This window comes from Arvicola amphibius, chromosome 2 (assembly GCF_903992535.2).
Source record: "Arvicola amphibius chromosome 2, mArvAmp1.2, whole genome shotgun sequence".
Lineage (NCBI taxonomy): Eukaryota > Metazoa > Chordata > Mammalia > Rodentia > Cricetidae > Arvicola > Arvicola amphibius.
In genome coordinates, this window is record NC_052048.2 from 22,558,042 (window position 1) to 22,575,673 (window position 17,632).

The 17,632-nt window shown below is 46.6% G+C and overlaps 1 protein-coding gene across 1 annotated transcript in view; it reads left to right on the top strand.

Annotated features, from left to right (window-relative positions):
- Galnt8 (polypeptide N-acetylgalactosaminyltransferase 8) overlaps positions 1–7,731 on the top strand; it is a 35,972-nt gene extending 28,241 nt beyond the window's left edge. The window contains exons 9-11 of the mRNA XM_038319262.1: positions 226–321; positions 2,286–2,456; positions 7,591–7,731. Of these exons, the coding sequence (XP_038175190.1) occupies positions 226–321; positions 2,286–2,456; positions 7,591–7,731 (408 nt within the window). The remainder of the gene's footprint in view (positions 1–225; positions 322–2,285; positions 2,457–7,590) is intronic.
- The last annotated feature ends 9,901 nt before the right edge of the window (positions 7,732–17,632 follow it).

Genomic DNA, 17,632 nt, shown 5'->3' on the forward strand with positions numbered 1-17,632 from the left:
TGGTCTTTTTCTCCTCCACCTCTGTTCCCTTTGCAAATGTATCCTGCTTGACCCTCATAGCTCCCCATCCCACGTTTGCCTACCCGCGTCTGAAATGGGCAGGATCAGATCGCCCTCTGCTGGTTGTGTTTTCTGTCCTCTCATGGTCTAACCAAAACCACAGGGCCTGGAGTGTCTTCATTCTATATTTCTTTTCCAACAGCGTGGTTGTATTTTCTCCTTTAGATGAAAAATTCAGTGGATGACAGCATTTGCCTGAACAGAGGACCTGTTCCAGGCAACTCTCTCCGAATGGAACCATGCCGTGAGTCCAGTGCACAGGTATCTCTCATTGGCGTCCCTGTCCAGGTAGTGGGTCTGTGCAGGCTCAGAGAACCTGTGCCACGGGTTGGGTTAGAGTTTCCGTACTGTTGAAGGGTCGGGAAGGCTGGAGATGAGCTTTCTGGGTAATGTGTAAGCATGTCTTGTTCATTCAAAAACTACAGCAGTGACCGGCAGGCCCACAGGGGCAGGGAGGACAGGCAGAAGGTCTCTGCTGATGACATTCATCCTCCAGATGACAGTCTCCCCCATCACTTCTTTTCCTCTAAACGTGTGGCTCTGCTATTCATTATTCGGTTGTGTGCCTTGGACATTGGACAAGCAAGCCCACCTATGCTCCTGCAGAAGGAAGCAGGCCAGAGAAGAGAGGGAGAAGGAAGATCCCTTGCCTGTTGGCACAGACATGACATCAAGTGGAGAGTGTCACTGAGAATGCAGACATATATTACCTTACTTTGCTTTTATAAAATGCGTTTAAAGAAATATTTACTTTATGTGTATGTTTTGCCTACATACATGTAGGTGCATTACATTTGTGCCCGGTGCCCACAGAGGTCAGAAGAGGGCATAGGATCCCCTGTAACTAGACTTACAGATGGTTGTGAACCAACCATGTGGGTGCTGGGAACTGAACTGAGGTCATTACAAGAATATCCAGTGCTCCTAACTGCTGAGCCATGTCTCTAGCTTTGCTACTACTCCAAATCAATTGGTTTGCCTGCTTCCAGCTACCTCTTCCCTAGTGCTGGATCTGCAGATGCTTGCCAGCTCACTCAGTTATGCAGTGACAGAGATCGCACCCAGAGCTTCCTGCATGCTAGGCAGGCACTTTACCCATGAGTGGCATTGCTAGCTACCTATGTACTTGGTACACTGTCCTTGCAGAGAATGTTTAAGGGGTACCTGGAAGAGGTGTTAGTCACAGAACACTTGGAACCCTGAGTCCCAAAGACCCATCCAAGCTTACTGAAGGTCGATATCAGGTTAGGGGTTTGAAGGAAGGCTGCTTCCCTGTGACCAGCATCGCTTGGGCTTCTATTGGTGGTGTCTTAACTTCAGTTGAGAGAGTTCTTCGAAGATAAATTGTGTCCATCATCCATGCAAGCCATGATTCTTGTAGAGTCAAGTTCATCAGCTATTCATCACTGTGGTAGAATACCTGTGATCGACACCATAGGATCAAAAGATTTATTTTGGATCAAGGTACCAGTCCATGGTTACTTGGCTCCAATACCATGGGCCTCTGGTGAGGCAGAGCATCATATTCAAGTTGCTAGTAGGGATGCAAGCATAGGAGGGAGTCGGGGAGAGACTAGGGACAAGATGCAATCCCTAAGAACATGTTCTCAGTTCTCCTCCGACTAGTCCTCCCCACAACAATATCATCAAATTATGAATCCACAGAGGAGATGATGTATCCATTGATTAGATCGGCATGCCCAGGACCCAGTCATCTCTCAGTGATTGGATCCACTAACTGGCCATCAACCATCCAACCTATGAGCATTAGGTGGAGCATGTTATAACCCAGCCATCACAGAGCTCTGGGAGAAAGGAGAGTGGGCTGAGTTGCCCTTTCTTGTGTCTGCCCTTCTTGCTAGAATGTTCTAGGCCTGGTGAGTAAGGCAGTGAGCCCGGTGTCCCAGGCTGTTCTTGCTCTTCCAATGGCTAGGCTACCCATCTTCACATCTTCCCCAATTCCCTGAAGTTTCTATGCCCATGTATAGGGAGTAAACCTTGGAACTGGCCATGAAGTCTCATCTCCTGAACATAGAACAATGGTTGAGAAGGAAAAATACTTAAGACTGCTGCGTCCCCAGAGGACTCGAAGTCAAATCCTACCCTAGGCACTTTTAGAATGTCCCCAGCCCTCTCTTTAGCTAGCTAGGCTTTCTAGTGTACATTTTAATGACTGAGGCCTCCCCACTGACTGGGCCCAGCACAGTGTCCTTGCTCTGTTGTAGAATGTGTACTACCTCCTTTCTGGGGAATTCTATGTGGGGGAACTCATCGCAAAAGAAGATGTCCATGAACAGTACTGCCTGATGGACTCAGGCCTCGGGGAGGAGCCCACACTGGAGCTGTGTCTGGAGGCAGCGAGAAGAGGACAGCACATCTATTGGGATTTCCAGCAGGTGAGTAGCTTGGGTTTGAAAGGGCAGCTATGCAAATACAGCATGAAGGATCCAGGCTTGGTTGTATCTGTTGTGCTTTACAAAAATCACTTTCCGTGCTACTGGGTAGGGAGAAAACTGCACACCACACACACACACACACACACACACACACACACACACCAACAAAACTCCCCCAGTCATCTCAGGATTTGTTGTACCACCGTCTTGTTGCTGTGTGTTGTTGCCTCATGGGTGATAGTTTCTGATCCATCAAGGGGCTCTTCCTGAAGATTGCCGACAGTGGTCCTTCCTTAAGACAACAGAATACTTTGCATCAATAGAACTGGCTGTGAAGCTGGGTCTCTTGAATTACAGAGGAGTGGTTAAGAGAGAAAAATACTTCAGATTGCTGTGGTTCCAAAGAGTATGGGTTCAACCACGTATCGTCACTTTTAGAAAGTTTCCTACCCTTTCTGTAGCTAGTTTCCCTTATGTATAAAATGGAGACAATAAAGATCTACTTTATGGGATTAAGCGAGATAGAATGTGACAAGCATTTGGCACATGCCCAGCAAACAGGAACATTTGATTCATCTGAGTCACTGCCTGTAATTTTATTAGTAATAAGTATCAGATTTAGGAGCACTGGGTGGAAACATGTAAAAGCCTTACCCTCAGTTGAATGCACACCTATAACCCTAACACTCTAGATGCAGAGGCAGGAAGATTACCAAAAGCTCAAGGTCAGCCTGGTCTAAGTGGTACCTTCAAGGCTGGCCTAGGGCTATAAAGTGAAACCCTTCCTCAAAGAACAAACAAAGATCCTCCTTTGACATCAGCATTGAATGACCACAACAGAGTGGAGAAAATTTGCCAGAAGTCCTGTGACTCCTCCCCATCCACTCCTCTGTTTCTATTCAGAAAATGGCAGGCCTCCCATGGCATATCAAGTTGTAATAAGACTAAGTACCTCCCCTTGTATTAAGGCTGGGCGAGGCAACCCATTATGGGGAAGAGGGTCCCAAAAGCCAGCAAGAGAATCAGAGACAACCTCTGCTCCCACTGTTAGGAGTCCCACAACTGTCACATGTATGCAGAGTGCCTAGGTTAGTCCCACGCAGGCTTCCTGGTTGTTGGTTTGGTCTTCTGAGCTACTTCCTTTGAGTGCAGGTTGGTTGTTTCTGTGGGTTTTCTTGTGATGACCTTGACAATTCTGGCTCCTACTCCTTCCTCTCTTTCTTCAGTGGGATTCCCTGATCTCAGCCTAATGTTTGACCGTGGCTCTCTGCATCTGTTTCCTTCAGTTGCTGCATGAAGCCTCTCTGATGACAGTTGGGCTAGGCACTGATCTATGAGTATAGCAGAATATCATTAGGTACCATCACATTGACACATTTCCCCCCCTCCAGTCGTGTTTGAGTCTGTCCTGCCTCTGGGATGTGCTGGGGTAAGGATGGCACAGAGATTGTAGGAGTGGCCAACCAGTGACTGGTCTAGCCTGAGACCCATGCCAGGAGAGTGAGCCCACCCCTGACACTGCCTGGAGCCAGACACCTAAGATAGAACCAAACATGACTGGTTTTGCTTTGTTTTTAAGAGTTTGCTGTCAGCTATGGAAATCCCTTTGGGAAAAAGCTTGTGAAAAACAACTTCAGAGGTTTTACAGTCTCCCTGAACTATAATATTGATTTTGAGGAGGAGGGAGAAGGGAAGGACGAGGGGTGGGGGGAAAAGGAGGTGAGGAGGAACACTCTGAGCTCTGGTGACAGTGAGCGGCCAGACTCCCTTAAGCCCTATGTAGGCACCATTCTCCTCACCAAGACCAGAAAAAGTGTCCCTGTGGGCCCAGGCAGTCCTTCCTTCAGAAAGCCTTCCGTGACCCCTAAGAGCAGGGTGGTACTTCTCTACGTACTTAGGGTTCCTTTAATCCTTGTCTCATTGTCTCTTAGAATAATGTTTACTCAAACTTTGCTTTTTTTGAGACAGCTCTGGATGTGGGCCTTGCAACCCTCAGCCTCCAGAGTTCTGGGATTATAGGTGTGCACCTCCATGCCTGACCTCCCTCACCTGCCTCTTTCTACCACAGAGCAACAACCTGTAAGGCCAGGGCCTGACTGGGTTTTGTCTGTTGTCTGTTACTCTGTGGAGACAACATCTGGAACATGGCAGGCATCTGACAAGGGCTTGAGGATCAAGTGTAAGATTGTTGCCCTTGGGGTATCAGCTTGCCGAGGTGGAGGAGGACACAGGATTATGCTGCCTTCCCTAAGCAGAAGAGCCTTGTCAATCCTCCAACACTACGACAAGGACCTGAGATAGTCAGTTCATAAAAGGAGAGCATTTGCATCGGTTCCATCTAGTTCCTGATTCATTGTCCTCATGGTTGGAGTCCTGTAGTTAGTCAGCACATCATGGCGGGAACACATGGTGAATCAAAACACACTCAGATCATGAGCCAAGGCGCAGAAGAGAGAGGACAGCCTCGGGCTCTCATGCAATAACTAGAGACCTTTCTCTAACTGGTTTCCACTGACTCCCAATAGTGACATGCCGAGGAACAAGGCCTGAACACACAGGTCCTTGAGAGACATTCCAGACCCTAGTTATACTGAGGAGTTGCTGAGGAAGTGCTTCTGAGACCAGGAGTTAGGACACAGGAGTAGGGAAGGACTTCCTACCAGGCCAGTGGGTTTAGGGGCCCTGCAAGAACAGACTGTCTTGTACTGTCATGGCTTCTCTAGGCAATGGGAGTCACCAGGCCCAGCATGTGGCAGGTCTAGTGTACCATGGGATTTTAAACCCTTAATGGACTTGTTACTTCATGTACAAGTCTAACCATGCTGAACCATTAATTTTATCAGGTCTTTTATGGCTTAATAAATTGAATTTCCTTACCCACTGAAGACTATGTTCATAAATCACTCCCAGTATTTAACTTTAAATTTAATGATCCTTAATCTCCTAAGTGTTTACAAAGTACAATCTGAACATGAAGTCACAAATTCAATTATTTGATGACACATCTTAAAATTGGCATGACAATGTTAATTAGTAAGATGTTGACTTTTCTTAAACAGTGCATTCTTCCTAGTAGCATTCTTTGGGAATGTGTTGAGTTTCCTTAAAGTCAAATTTTATGACAAAGCATCTGGAATTAAAGATACTGTTTATCCTAAAGAAATAAGTATTAAGTATTCAAACATTTGGAAAGTTGTCTTCCCAAGAGGATTTTGGAAGATGGCTGTATTATTAGTGACTTTTCTCGGTATTGTGCCAAAATGTTTGACAAAAGCATCTTAAGGCAGGAAGGGTGTCCTTTGGCTCGTGGTTTGAGGGTGTACAGTCCGCCATGGTGTGAAGAAGGCAATGCTAATGCAGGAATCTGGTGAGTGCTGCCTTCTCTCTTGTCCCCTCTTTATTCAGCCTCAGATCCCAGATCATGGGATGGTGTCATTCAAATTTAGCATGGGTCTTCCTTGGTTAACTTGCCTGAAGACACCCAAGAGTGTATCTCCTAGGTGATTCCAAACCCAGTGGGGTCAACGGGAAGATAAGTTATTGTGTCACCTCCTCATTGAGGTTGACTAAAGAAGAGATGCTTTTATCTGAGAGGAAGGCCTGGCCTGCAGGACAACAGGGCATTTCTGTCTGCCACTCTGAGGCTGAATCCAGTTCTGTTTATGACCTCTGTGACAAGAACTCGGCAAGTTAAAGAGGAAGGTGATTGGGTGGTTCCTGGCCTAATGCCTAAATGCTAAGTTTATTTGAGCCAGTTCCTTCTTTCCAGTCCTTTCTTATCCATGTTAGGTCCTAGAAACAGAAATGTTCAGATACAAGAGTGATATTGTGCTGGATGCCCAGGCTCTTCTATACCCTATTTACTTTGTAGGCCCAACTTACAAATTGCTCTACTAAAAAGTTCCCAAAGAACTGAGAGGCGGCTGTGGTTATTTGCTCTGTTTACTTCTGCTCTCATGAGTCTGAGCCTTGAGTCATTCAGAGGAGGCTGTGGCCTCTGAGGAGCACAAGGGAGCCAGTGTCGGTGACTTAGAACAGACCTTTTCCAGGAGAGGATCGATCTTGAGACATGTGGGCATCCATGTGAGGAGCCTGGCATCCCGAGCAAAGCTGCGGAGGGAGGGTGAGGTGAAGAGGGCAGCACAAGACCCAGAGGGGGCTTCTGGAAGTGGTAGGAGGAGCAGATAGCACCAGTGGCTGAGGGGTGCAAGGGGCAGCATCCAAGGGATAGGTGAAGTGAAGAAGAGAGGACTCCCTTGGAAAGACAAGGAATACAAAGGGAAGGGTCCAGAGAGCAGGTAGTGCACACGGACTACCAGGTTTCCAGTTGCTCAGCTGTGGCCATAAGAAGGAAGGAACTGAGTGGGGTGAGAGAGGCTGTAGGAGAAAAAGAAGGATCAACTTCGCTTCCTCCCTCCCTCCCTCCCTCCCTCCCTCCCCCTCTTCCTCCCTTCCCCCCTCTTTCCCAGACAGAACAGGGAAGGGGTACACAAAGGTGGCCTTAGAGCCACCATACGACTTCTGTGTATCTAGCAGAGGACCCTCAAGGAACAGTGACCCCAATTCCAGCCTTCACGCGACTTTTAAACCCATTTTAGAGACATGGAAATCAGACTCAGAAAGGTCATGGAAGTTGCTCAAGGTCCCCGGGTGTGTATATGGGAAGTGAGGCCTCTACCTCAATTCTGCAGTAACGCCCAATGAACGGTGATGGGAAGGTACCACTCAGAGGGGTGAGGTAAACGGGCTGAGACTCCTGTGCCATTTCTGCTCCCTCTGTGAAGATGGAGGGGACAACAGGAAGAGTGGTTCTTAGGGATTCTGAAGGCTCAAGGGTGGGGAAGTTCAAAGTCAGGCAAGTGGCAGAGGGATATGCCATGCAGGATGCAGCCATGATTCCCAGCTGAGCGCAGGGCTGGGCTTTTACCCCTGTGAGACACCATAGCTACAGCTGCCAAGCTCGTACACAGCTGGGCAGAGATCTGTAGGCAGGCTAACTCTACTCTTTGCTTCTCTTTCTCCTCTGGGAGAGGTGTGAGGAGCTCTGCAGTGCAAATCGGACCACCCAGCTGGGCGAGGGGATGTGCTGCCCAGGAGGATAAGTAAGCACCTTGACTTTGTCTCTTCCATCTAGGGAAAACCCATCCGAAACAGGAATACCTCACGGTGTCTGGAGATCAGGAAGGACCCCTCAGGTCCCTACAGGCTTGCGTTAGTGAACTGTACCCAACAAATATGGAAAATACAACATATAGGCAGAAACTGGGGTCACTAATAGCCAGTGAGCCCCAGAGATGTGGATTTGGGGACCAACGGTGTCTCGCCACAATGCTTTTTCATACTGGGGAAGGATGAGCAACAGATGTGGTTGTCTGCTGTGACTTCAGCATGCCGTTCTCAGAGGTGAGGCTTGAGCACACGTGGGAGTGTCTGCTTGGGAGAGCGAGGGAAACTCGGAAGCCTAGTCCCCAGCTCGCCTTGAGAGATCGTGATATGCATCGAGCGCCATTCTGGGAAGCGTCTCAAAATAGCCAGCATCGTCTGCCTGCGCTGTGGAGCCAGTGAGAGGGATGAAAGTTGATCTGTGGTTCCCACCAGTGCTGTTTGGCCTTCATTCCCGACAGCTACTACTGCTGCCTGCCCCACACCACCTCCCTCGTCATCTACTCCCCTCCCCAGACTGTGCTGGCTTGGGCCACGTGAGAAGCCGGATGCTCTTCATTCCAGAAGCCTGACAGTTACCCAGGTGGCCTCAATTCCCTCCCTGTCTGGATGGTTCCAAAAAAAGCAGCAGACATACAAGTGACTTTCTCTAATCCCTCTACCACATCTTCAGTGTAGGTGCCTCTGGATGGCCAGTCTCTCCCCACTGTGGCATGGTCACATAGCTGGGAGAAGGCAGAGGATCCTGTGTGTGTGCAGTAGGCTCCTGGGGTCTACTACAGAGTGGTCAAAGACACACCAGCCTCAGCCGTATGGAAAGGCATTTGGCACCATTCCCAGTGGGGAGCCAACTTAAGGTACACGGAGGTAACTCTCCATGTGGGTTGGCAAATGACAAATAGTACATAGCACACAGCACATTGTGTGGGCTGGGATGTGGGAAACAGGTCATCTCACACATTCGTGAGGGTTTCAAACTGGTGCCATCTTTCTGGTGAGCTAATTGGCAAGCCCTAAAAATAGCACATGTGCATTTTCTCTTTGTGCCAAGAGTTCCACCTCTAGAAATTTACCTCCAAAGTTATGAAAACAGGCTGCCAAGACGACACAGAGGGTAAAGGCATTTGCTGCCAAGCCTGACAACCTGAGTTTATTCCCAGGAAGCTGCACAGTGAGTGAACTGGTTCCGAAAAGCTATACTCTGACCATCCACATGTGTGTACACACAGCAGTACACTGACGCAGCAGACATGCATGAGATACAAAAACAAACGCAAAGGAAAAAGTGTGAGAAAATATTCATGTGCAGAGAAATCCCTTACTGTTTTGATTCTAAGTGAAAAATGCTGGAGGTGAACGACATGCTGAGCATCTGAGTGGTCGGAAACATTCACCCTGTGGACTGGCTGTGCAGCTGTGGAAACCGGCAACATCTGAGACTGATGTGGAGGGAGAAGAAGGAGAAGGAGCAGGAGGAGGAGGAGGAGGAGGAAGAGGAGGAAGAGGAGGAGGAGGAGGAGAAGGAGAAGGAGAAGAAGAAGAAGAAGAAGAAGAAGAAGAAGAAGAAGAAGAAGAAGAAGAAGAAGAAGAAGAAGAAGAAGAGGAAGAAGAAGAAGAAACTTGTGCAGATACCTTTTGGTTAAAATGAAGGGGGACATGTAATGTTCACTTCTACACAAGAAAAGCAAAACAAAACTAAACAAAAAAAGCCTACAGTTGGATGTGGAGGCTCCTAATTATGATCCCAGCACCTGCAAGGGTGGGGCAGGAGGATTGGGAGTTTGAAGGCAGTTTGAGCCATGCAACAAGATCCTGTGTAGAAAAGAAGGGGAGAAAAAACACAAAAGGACTCAAGGAGAAGCTAATGAAATGTGGTGGTGGCTGGCAATGTGGTGTAAAGGACTGGGGCTAGAAACAGAACAGGAGGATTGTGGGAATGTGTGTCTCAGGCAACACTCCTCTAAATACATGTTTATGTAGCTTTGACATTTAGAGCAATGCTTCAAAATTAAATTTTCAAAATTAAATTACATAAAATCACAGACGAAAACCGCAAATGGATTGTAAACAAAACATGAATCTCACATACTTTATATTTCTATTGTTTGCTTAACTTGTGTGTGTATGTGTTTGTGTGTGTGCGTGTGTGCATGCATGCATGAGCATGTTGTTTGTTTTAAGACAAAGGCTCATGTGGTCTAGACTAGCCTTAAACTGGTTATATAGTCAAGGTTGGCCTTGAACTCCTGATCTTCTTGCTTGAACCTCCCAAGTACTAGAACTGCTGCTGTGGATCACGACACCCAGCTTATATCTAATTTCTAAATATTTTTTCCAATAAAAGAAATTAGGAAATTAGGGTTCCTTAGGAGATGTCACCAACTCTTGGCTAGTGCTAGGACATATTTCTGTGTTGAAAGTAAAAAAAAATGCTCAAAGAAAGATGAAGTGAAGGCGGAGAGATCGGACACTTATAAAAACTTCCCACAGCAATGTACTGCCACAAATCATAGCAGCCAGAGTGAAGGAGTCTCCACTGGCAATGGTAGGGACTGTGTGAGCATTGGAGTCAATCAGACATTAAAGTCAATTTAACAATAGATCACACCACAGAATAAACTAAAAACCCACAAGTCGTTTCAGATGAATGCATGAATGAGAAATGCGCGCCCCTTTCACGGTAGAAGGCCAGCTAATTAATATTGAAATGATCGTGAATTAGAACGTTACCATATGGCACCCGTGGTAGCTGGAATTGTCTCAGGCAAGAATTGTCATCAATGGACAAAAACGAGTGAGCGCTGAGACAGGATACACATATGGTGACAAAGAGACTGCCTAGAAGATGTGTATTAACTCCAGAGGGAAAGCTGAGAAACCTGGCAGGCCTTAACTCAGTAACCAGCCTCAACATCACCGGTTGCTGGACAGCCGCATATCATATGCCTCCCGGCAGCAGGAACCCAGAATACAGAGCCTCGGGAATCTTGAGAAAGCTTAATAAACCACAAATGAGGGATGTTACCTAAGACAGTCTGGTCTGATGAGGGGGTGCACGTTTGTAATCCCACACTCAGGAGGCTAAAGTAGGAGGATTGTCGGTTGGTGCTGCATGTTGGTGTAACATAGTAAGACCCTGTCCCAAAACAAAACAAGACAGCCATAACAAAGCAAGATGCATGCTTCAAAATGTCAAAGTCCTCCACCCCACAAAATCCCACAAAAGATTAGGGAGCCTTTATAGTAACATAGACTAAAGACACGATGATGCATCTAGTGGTCCTATACAAGACCCTAGATTGGGGGTGGGGTGCTCTCCTTCTGCCCAGAGCAGCTATGGGTGACTGGTGGCGTTTGAATGGGCTTTGTTGCTTAGATGGTAGTGCTGTGTCTACCTGGTCTGAACGCGGTCCTTTTCTGTCAAAGTATCCTTGATTTTATGAACTATCCACTGACTGTACTGATGGGTCACCATCTCTGAGATTTTTATGTGTGAAAATAAATGATAGCTCAACTGGTAGGTTGCTGGAGCCAAGGGTGACAAGGAGGCAAAGGTGGTGACACATGGTCACATCTATGGATGGATGGCGAAGGACATGCAGGGATTCTTTGTGCTCCGCTTGTGACTTTCCTTTCAGCCTGAAGTGGCTTCAGAATAAAAAGATTTTTTTTAACAAATTCCAGCACAAATTGCCCTGTCTATGTAGATAGGCATACTTTCTCTGTGGTTTTGTTGCCTACATATTTTGTTTCTTGGGGTCAAGTGGTTCAGAAGCATTAGATGGAAAATTCTAGAAATAACTCACAATTTTAAATAATTTGGTCTGAAAGCTACAATAATAACCTGCCTTCAAGATATGTCTGAGAAATCGTCTTCTTAAAGAAGATGGTAATTAACACAGAGACCCACAACTGGAGAACCAGGAGACACCAAGAGACTTTGGAGTGCTCAGTCCCAAGTAGGACCATATTCCTCTTTTAAGCCTGAGAAGAGGGAAGAGCAAAAGGCTGTAAAAGCCAGGGGTGGTGGAAGACTTCAAGGAAACAGCATTTCCAGACAACTGAGCAGATGTACACACATGCTCACAGAGACTGGCAGCATGTGTGCTCAAGCACGGCCTGAAATCCCAGCTTAGAGGAGAAGCATGGGCACAAAGTCCTCTTTAGTCTATTCAGATTGGTAGCTGTGGGAGAGGGAAAATCAGTTCTCTTCAATGGAGTGACAATGGGTAGATTTATCACCCACACTCCAGGGCCGGCCCATGCTCCAGGGTAGTTAGTTAGTCAACACAAATCAGACACGTTGTTTTCCTTTTTATGTAGGTATTTTGTTTGTTTATTTTTTAAGAAAAAGAACATGAAGCTGAGTGGGTAGGGGAATAAGGTAGGAGTTTGGGGAGGGGAAGGATATGATCAAAATCTATTATATAAAATGATCAAAGAATAAATAGAAACATTAAAAACTAAGTTGGGACCGAGGAGATGGCTCATAAGGACCTGTGTTCGGGATCCCAGAACTCATGCAAAAACCCAGGAGTGGTGACGCATTCTTGTAACCCCAGAGCTTAGGGGAAGAGACAAACAAATCCTGGGGGCTTCTTGGCCAGCTGTCCTAGCCAAAATAGAGAGTTCCAGACTCTGTGAGAGAATCTGCCTCAGAAGACAAGGTGGGGAGTGACCGAAAAAGACACGTTAATCCATGGAGTCTACCTGTCCCCTCACAGGCATGCAGACTTGCCTACATATCACACACACACACACACACACACACACACACACACACACACACACACACAAGGGGGCAGAAACAGAGGCAAGGAAAGAAAAGAAAAAATTAAAAAGAAAATTAACTTTATTGAGTTTGCTGTTGTAATTTCTCTACTTTATTATTGAATTATTTCTCTTGCCACTTCTGATTTAAAAATTCAGCTTTATCATTACTGCGTCTTTAATAAGAAAAAACACCATAAGTATATGTTGGGCCTAATGAGTCCTGGCCTTCAGCTGGATGTTGGGACTAATGAGTCCTGGCCTTCAGCTGCTCTTCCCTGCTAGAACCTTCTAATTAAAGTTACTAGACGCTGTGCCTAGCTTAGAGAATCAGAGGGTGGGATTTTTTTTTTACCTGTTGGCCATTGACTGCAGTGTATTTAAGCCTACATGGTGCTATATTAGTCCATTGTGTCTGTCTGTCTCTGCGTGTGTATTCTCAACCTCCAGCCCCTTGCCCAAGGCTCGTGAACTGGGATCTAGCACATAGAGCACAGACCGGGGCCGCGGTGCGCAGCAAGTATATAGGGTTTACCACTACCCACCGCTTCCGGGAACTTTCCTATGAAGTGTTGCCACACCAACTCCAGTGTCGTCTGTGTGACATGACATATGTCATTATGCCGGACGGGAGCTACATGTCCCATGGGACTAGGCTTCCTGGAGGTCAATGGCAGACAGCCCGGTATTGGCTGCCCTTGGGGCATAAACAGGTTTCTCGATTAGCTGGCTATGCAGGATATGGTCTTTGCACAATCTCTTTTATAATAATGATATTCTATATATCTACAAGACAAGGATCATTCTCTTCAGGAACAGCTCTGGGATAGGGAAGCACAGTATGGGAATGTATAAGACTACAGCAGAACTTTTGTCATACATGGGGAGTATGATGAGCAGGGGAATAGATGGGTTAATGTTGATGGACAAAGAGTATTATATTAAATCTAGAACTTTATGGATAGGCTTGCTAGATCCCAACCCCCATGGTGTCTGCTGCATAAGAAGGTACTAAAAGGTATATTTCAACAGGTGCAGAGAGCTGATTAGGCATATTTGGTCACTAGATGAGATAAAGAAAGGGTTAGAAAGAGGAAGGGCCAGGATAGCGATAATGAGACCGAAACTTTCTACTCATAAGACGAAATCACTTGTCTGAGGTTTACGTTCCCAAGGACAAGATTTCCTCTTTTAAGGATGCTTTGTGTCTAACACCTGTTCCTGATAATATACTTTTCTTAAATATTGCTGATGTGACTAAAAGAAGCTTTCATACTGTGCCAACCAATGATACATGACCTTCTGAGTTGTTCTTTGAATACTATATAATGAAAACATGAATTCAGTAAAATCGCAGCAGATCCCAACCACTCTCTTGTGTGTTGTGTCTGTCTGTCATTCGCTGAACTTGTGACTTCCTGTTACCAAGACCCTGCTTCTCCCATGGTCTGAGTGGCTCTCCTGAGCTGGTCTGTGGCAAAGTGTTTCTTCCCTCTTGGCTGTGGCCATGGAAACACCATCTGAACCTAACTTGAGTGTCCATCACTTGTTAGAGGAAACCTGCACCTCTCCCATGAGCATAGCTAATGTGACAAATGGCTTTGTAGGCTCTGGCTTTCCCTGCAGCTCTGATATGCAGGGCAGGGTGGGGACTTGCTTGCCTCCTTTGGCACCTCACTTGGCATTCCATAGGTTCTTTAGAGGCCCATACCTCTGCGGCGTGGTCTATTTCCAACGTCATCTGTCAGGAGCGGTGAAGGTCATGTCAGTGGCCGACTTCAGTCTGACCACATTAATGATTCACCGATGCTTCTCGTCCTGAGTTTTGGGGATGCTGGCACAGACATGGCAGGTTAACCACTGCTCACCTGGGAGTAAAGCAGCCACAAAACCCTGGCAGAGAAAGAATTCCTGGTTTCCCCTGGGATTCTGCAATGGTGGCCTTGCATCTCTCAGATGGCCAGACAGTGATGCTCCCAGGAGTGTCTTGAAATGTCTACTGTCTTCCCTGTCCTATCAACTCTGGGTTTTCAGATACTGTCACTGATGTAACCTCTCTGGGTTCCAGGTTAAAGCCCTGCCAAACACCTCCAAGGAACTGCAATCCTACAAGGTACAGGTAGCAGGCTCAGCTCCTCTTTCCAGTCCAAACTAGGTTTTTCCTCACTCTGTAACCCATCTTGAACTTGTAATCCTTCTGCCTTGGTGCTCTAGGTTGCTGGGGTGGGTACAGGTGCACCCTACCAGTTCCTCTTCTGCCCTTCTTTTCTCTCCTCTTCTCCCCTTCCTTTTTTTGGGGGGGGGTGGAGTGGGGTGGTGGTGATGGGTGGTGGATGATGTAACCCTGACTGGCTGGGAACTTGCTATGTAGGTAAGAGTGGCTTCAAATTTGTGGAGGTCCTCTTGCCTCTCTCTACCTTCTGAACGCTACGATTGCTGGCATTAGCCATGATGTCAGACTTTTCTTCCACTTTTAAAAGCTTTCCATTAGCCTCTTAAATGAGTTGCTGGCCCTGCTTCTGGTACATGTCTATCCAGAATTAAACTGAAGGAACGGAGCTCCTGCTTTCCTGTCTTCACAGGGCCTGGGACCTGGGGCCCTAAATGTGCTGTTGTGGTATCAAGGCTGCTTCTCCCCTTCCAGAGGATACACGGTACCCCTCTGGGCTTGACTAGTCCTGTCTTGAGTAGTCTTCCTATGAGAAAATTCCTTCCCAGAATGCAAAGGAAATTCTTATTTTTCCAAATCCTAAATCCCAAGAAAAATCAGTGGAATAGTGAGAAAACAGAAAAAAACTTTGCAGTTTTTCTTCGAGAGTTAAAACCTCACACGTGGGACGATATGTTGAGCTTTTGAAGGAAGCAGATGTGTCAAATAGCACAGGAGAGCAGGAAACAGACACACTCCAAAATTAAGGTCGATATTTTCAGAATCCAGGACAGGAGCATGAAGAGAAAAAGCAATCACGACGGCTGGCGTCAGTTGTTCTTCCTTCTGTGTGTGCAGCATCTCCATGATGGGAACATGCGTGCTCATCTGTCTCCTCTTCATGTGTGAGCAGAATCCCCATGACGTAAACATGTGTGCTCTCATCTGTCTCCTCCTCATGTGTGAGCAGTATCTCCATGATGTAAACATCCCCATAATATAAACATCCTCATGATGTAAACGTGCGTTCTCATCTGTCTCCTCATCATGTATGTGCAGCATCCCCATGTTGTAAACGTGCGTGCTCATCTGTCTCCTCCAACAGTGACTCTTGCAATGAAATTTTCTCTCAGGGGGTTTTATGCAAAGCAAGTTGTCTACAGTTGAGTTTATCATGCTTCATAGAAACCACCACACAAATTCTTATGAATGGCTCTCAAAAGTAACAGATTTTTGAAAGTAAACTACATGCAATAATTGAAAATTTCCACCTGTCATTCATTCTGCTTGGAGCTTCTGACTTCATGAAGAAATCTGAATCTTACATTATTTGAGCACACACAACAATGTTTGTGGACATTTCCCAGGGTCTGAATGATATAAACCACACTTTTGTGAAACTACTAGTTTTATCATGCCTACCCCTGCTTCTCGTATTTTTTGAGACAAGGTCTTGGTACGCATCCAAGGCTGGCCTTGAACTCTCAGCCCTCCTATCTCATCCTCTTGAAGTGCTGAGTCACAGGTTCACAGGTATGGGTTACCATGTCCAGCATCAATTCAATATCTCTGACATACGATACAGCTTTTTAGTTCTGCATAAGTGACTGTTATAATTACTGTTAGAAATACTTAGCGAGTAACTGATGATGTTAGGAATTTTTTAGAACCCTCATTATCCATTCTTGTGTCCTTCAGAATCTGGTAGGAAAACTACCCCTGACCTTGAGTAACCCTACAGCCAACCTCCCTGATTCATTACTCCTGATTCTCCATTCATTTAACAAATCCAAAGAGGTCATGAGGGAGAGGGAAAAGAACTTCAGGAAGGTGGGAAATAGAGAGGGTGACATGGAACGGGAAAGTAGGAGCGTCAACTAACTGGGTGAGAAAGGAGCCAGCTGCAGATGGGAGGGGCACAGAGGACAGAGATGGAAGAGAAGAGCCAATGAGACCAGAGTATAACAACACAGCTTTCTGAAAAAGCCACAGTGAAACCCATTCTTTGTATGCTAACCTAAAACAAATTTTAAAAAGAGCAAGAATTAAAAAAAATGGTAGCTTTTTATCCTTTCCTAAATGTGTGTGTGCGCGTGCTCGCGATGTGTATGTGTGTGTGTTTGTGTGTGTGATGTGTATGCTGGTGTGTATTGTGTTCACATAGGTGTGTGTAGGCACATGTGCAGGTGTGTGTGTGTGTGTGATGTGTATGCTGGTGTGTATTGTGTTCACATAGGTGTATGTAGGCACATGTGCAGGTGTGTGTGTGTGTGTGTGTGTGTGTGTGTATAAGGAGGCTAGAGGTTGGCCTTGAGTCTTGACTGCTTTCCAACTCATATACTGAGGCAGTGTCTCTGGTCTGAAGCGAGAGCTCACAGATTTGTCTAGTGCAGCTGGCCAGTTTGCTCCAGGAATCTGCTTCATTTGCCTCCTAAATGCTGGGGTTACCAACATTACTTGATGCTGGGGATCCCAACTCTGGTCCCCATGATTGTATGGCAATCGCTTTACCCAGTGAACCATCTTTCTAGCCCCTTACCCTTTTAAAACAAGTGTTTTTTAATGCCTTCGGGAAAGTTTAGCAGTCCTCTTGTTCAGCATAAATGGGCTGGGGCTGCCCATGAACGGTGGGTCTGAGTGACCCACACCTTGCAACACTGTGTGGCAGCCCTTGCTGATTCTCAAGGTGAACTAGGAACTTCTTCATCCTTAGGACCTTCCCACCAGGCAGGAGTCCTTGGCTAAAGATGGAATGAAGTGAAGTACCACAGACTTGCCAGCTACCCCTGGCACAGGAGTGGGTCTTGGGATCCCTGACTCCATGCAGGGACACTGGCAACAAAACACAGCCCCAAACACTCCAATGTCAGGGCGAGTCCTTGGCATCCAGTTCTGTCTACACCCCATGCCTCCTTTCTTCATGGGATCCCTTTCCAGAATGCCTTCTTTACAGGGCCAGAGTGCCAGATGGGTTCCGGGCATACCACATGACTGATGACATCCAGATAGATGCACGCTGTCAGCGTTACAGGTTGATGCAGGCAGGCAGGTGTCACAGTGTGGATGACGCGCAGGGCGGGGATCACAGGAGAGT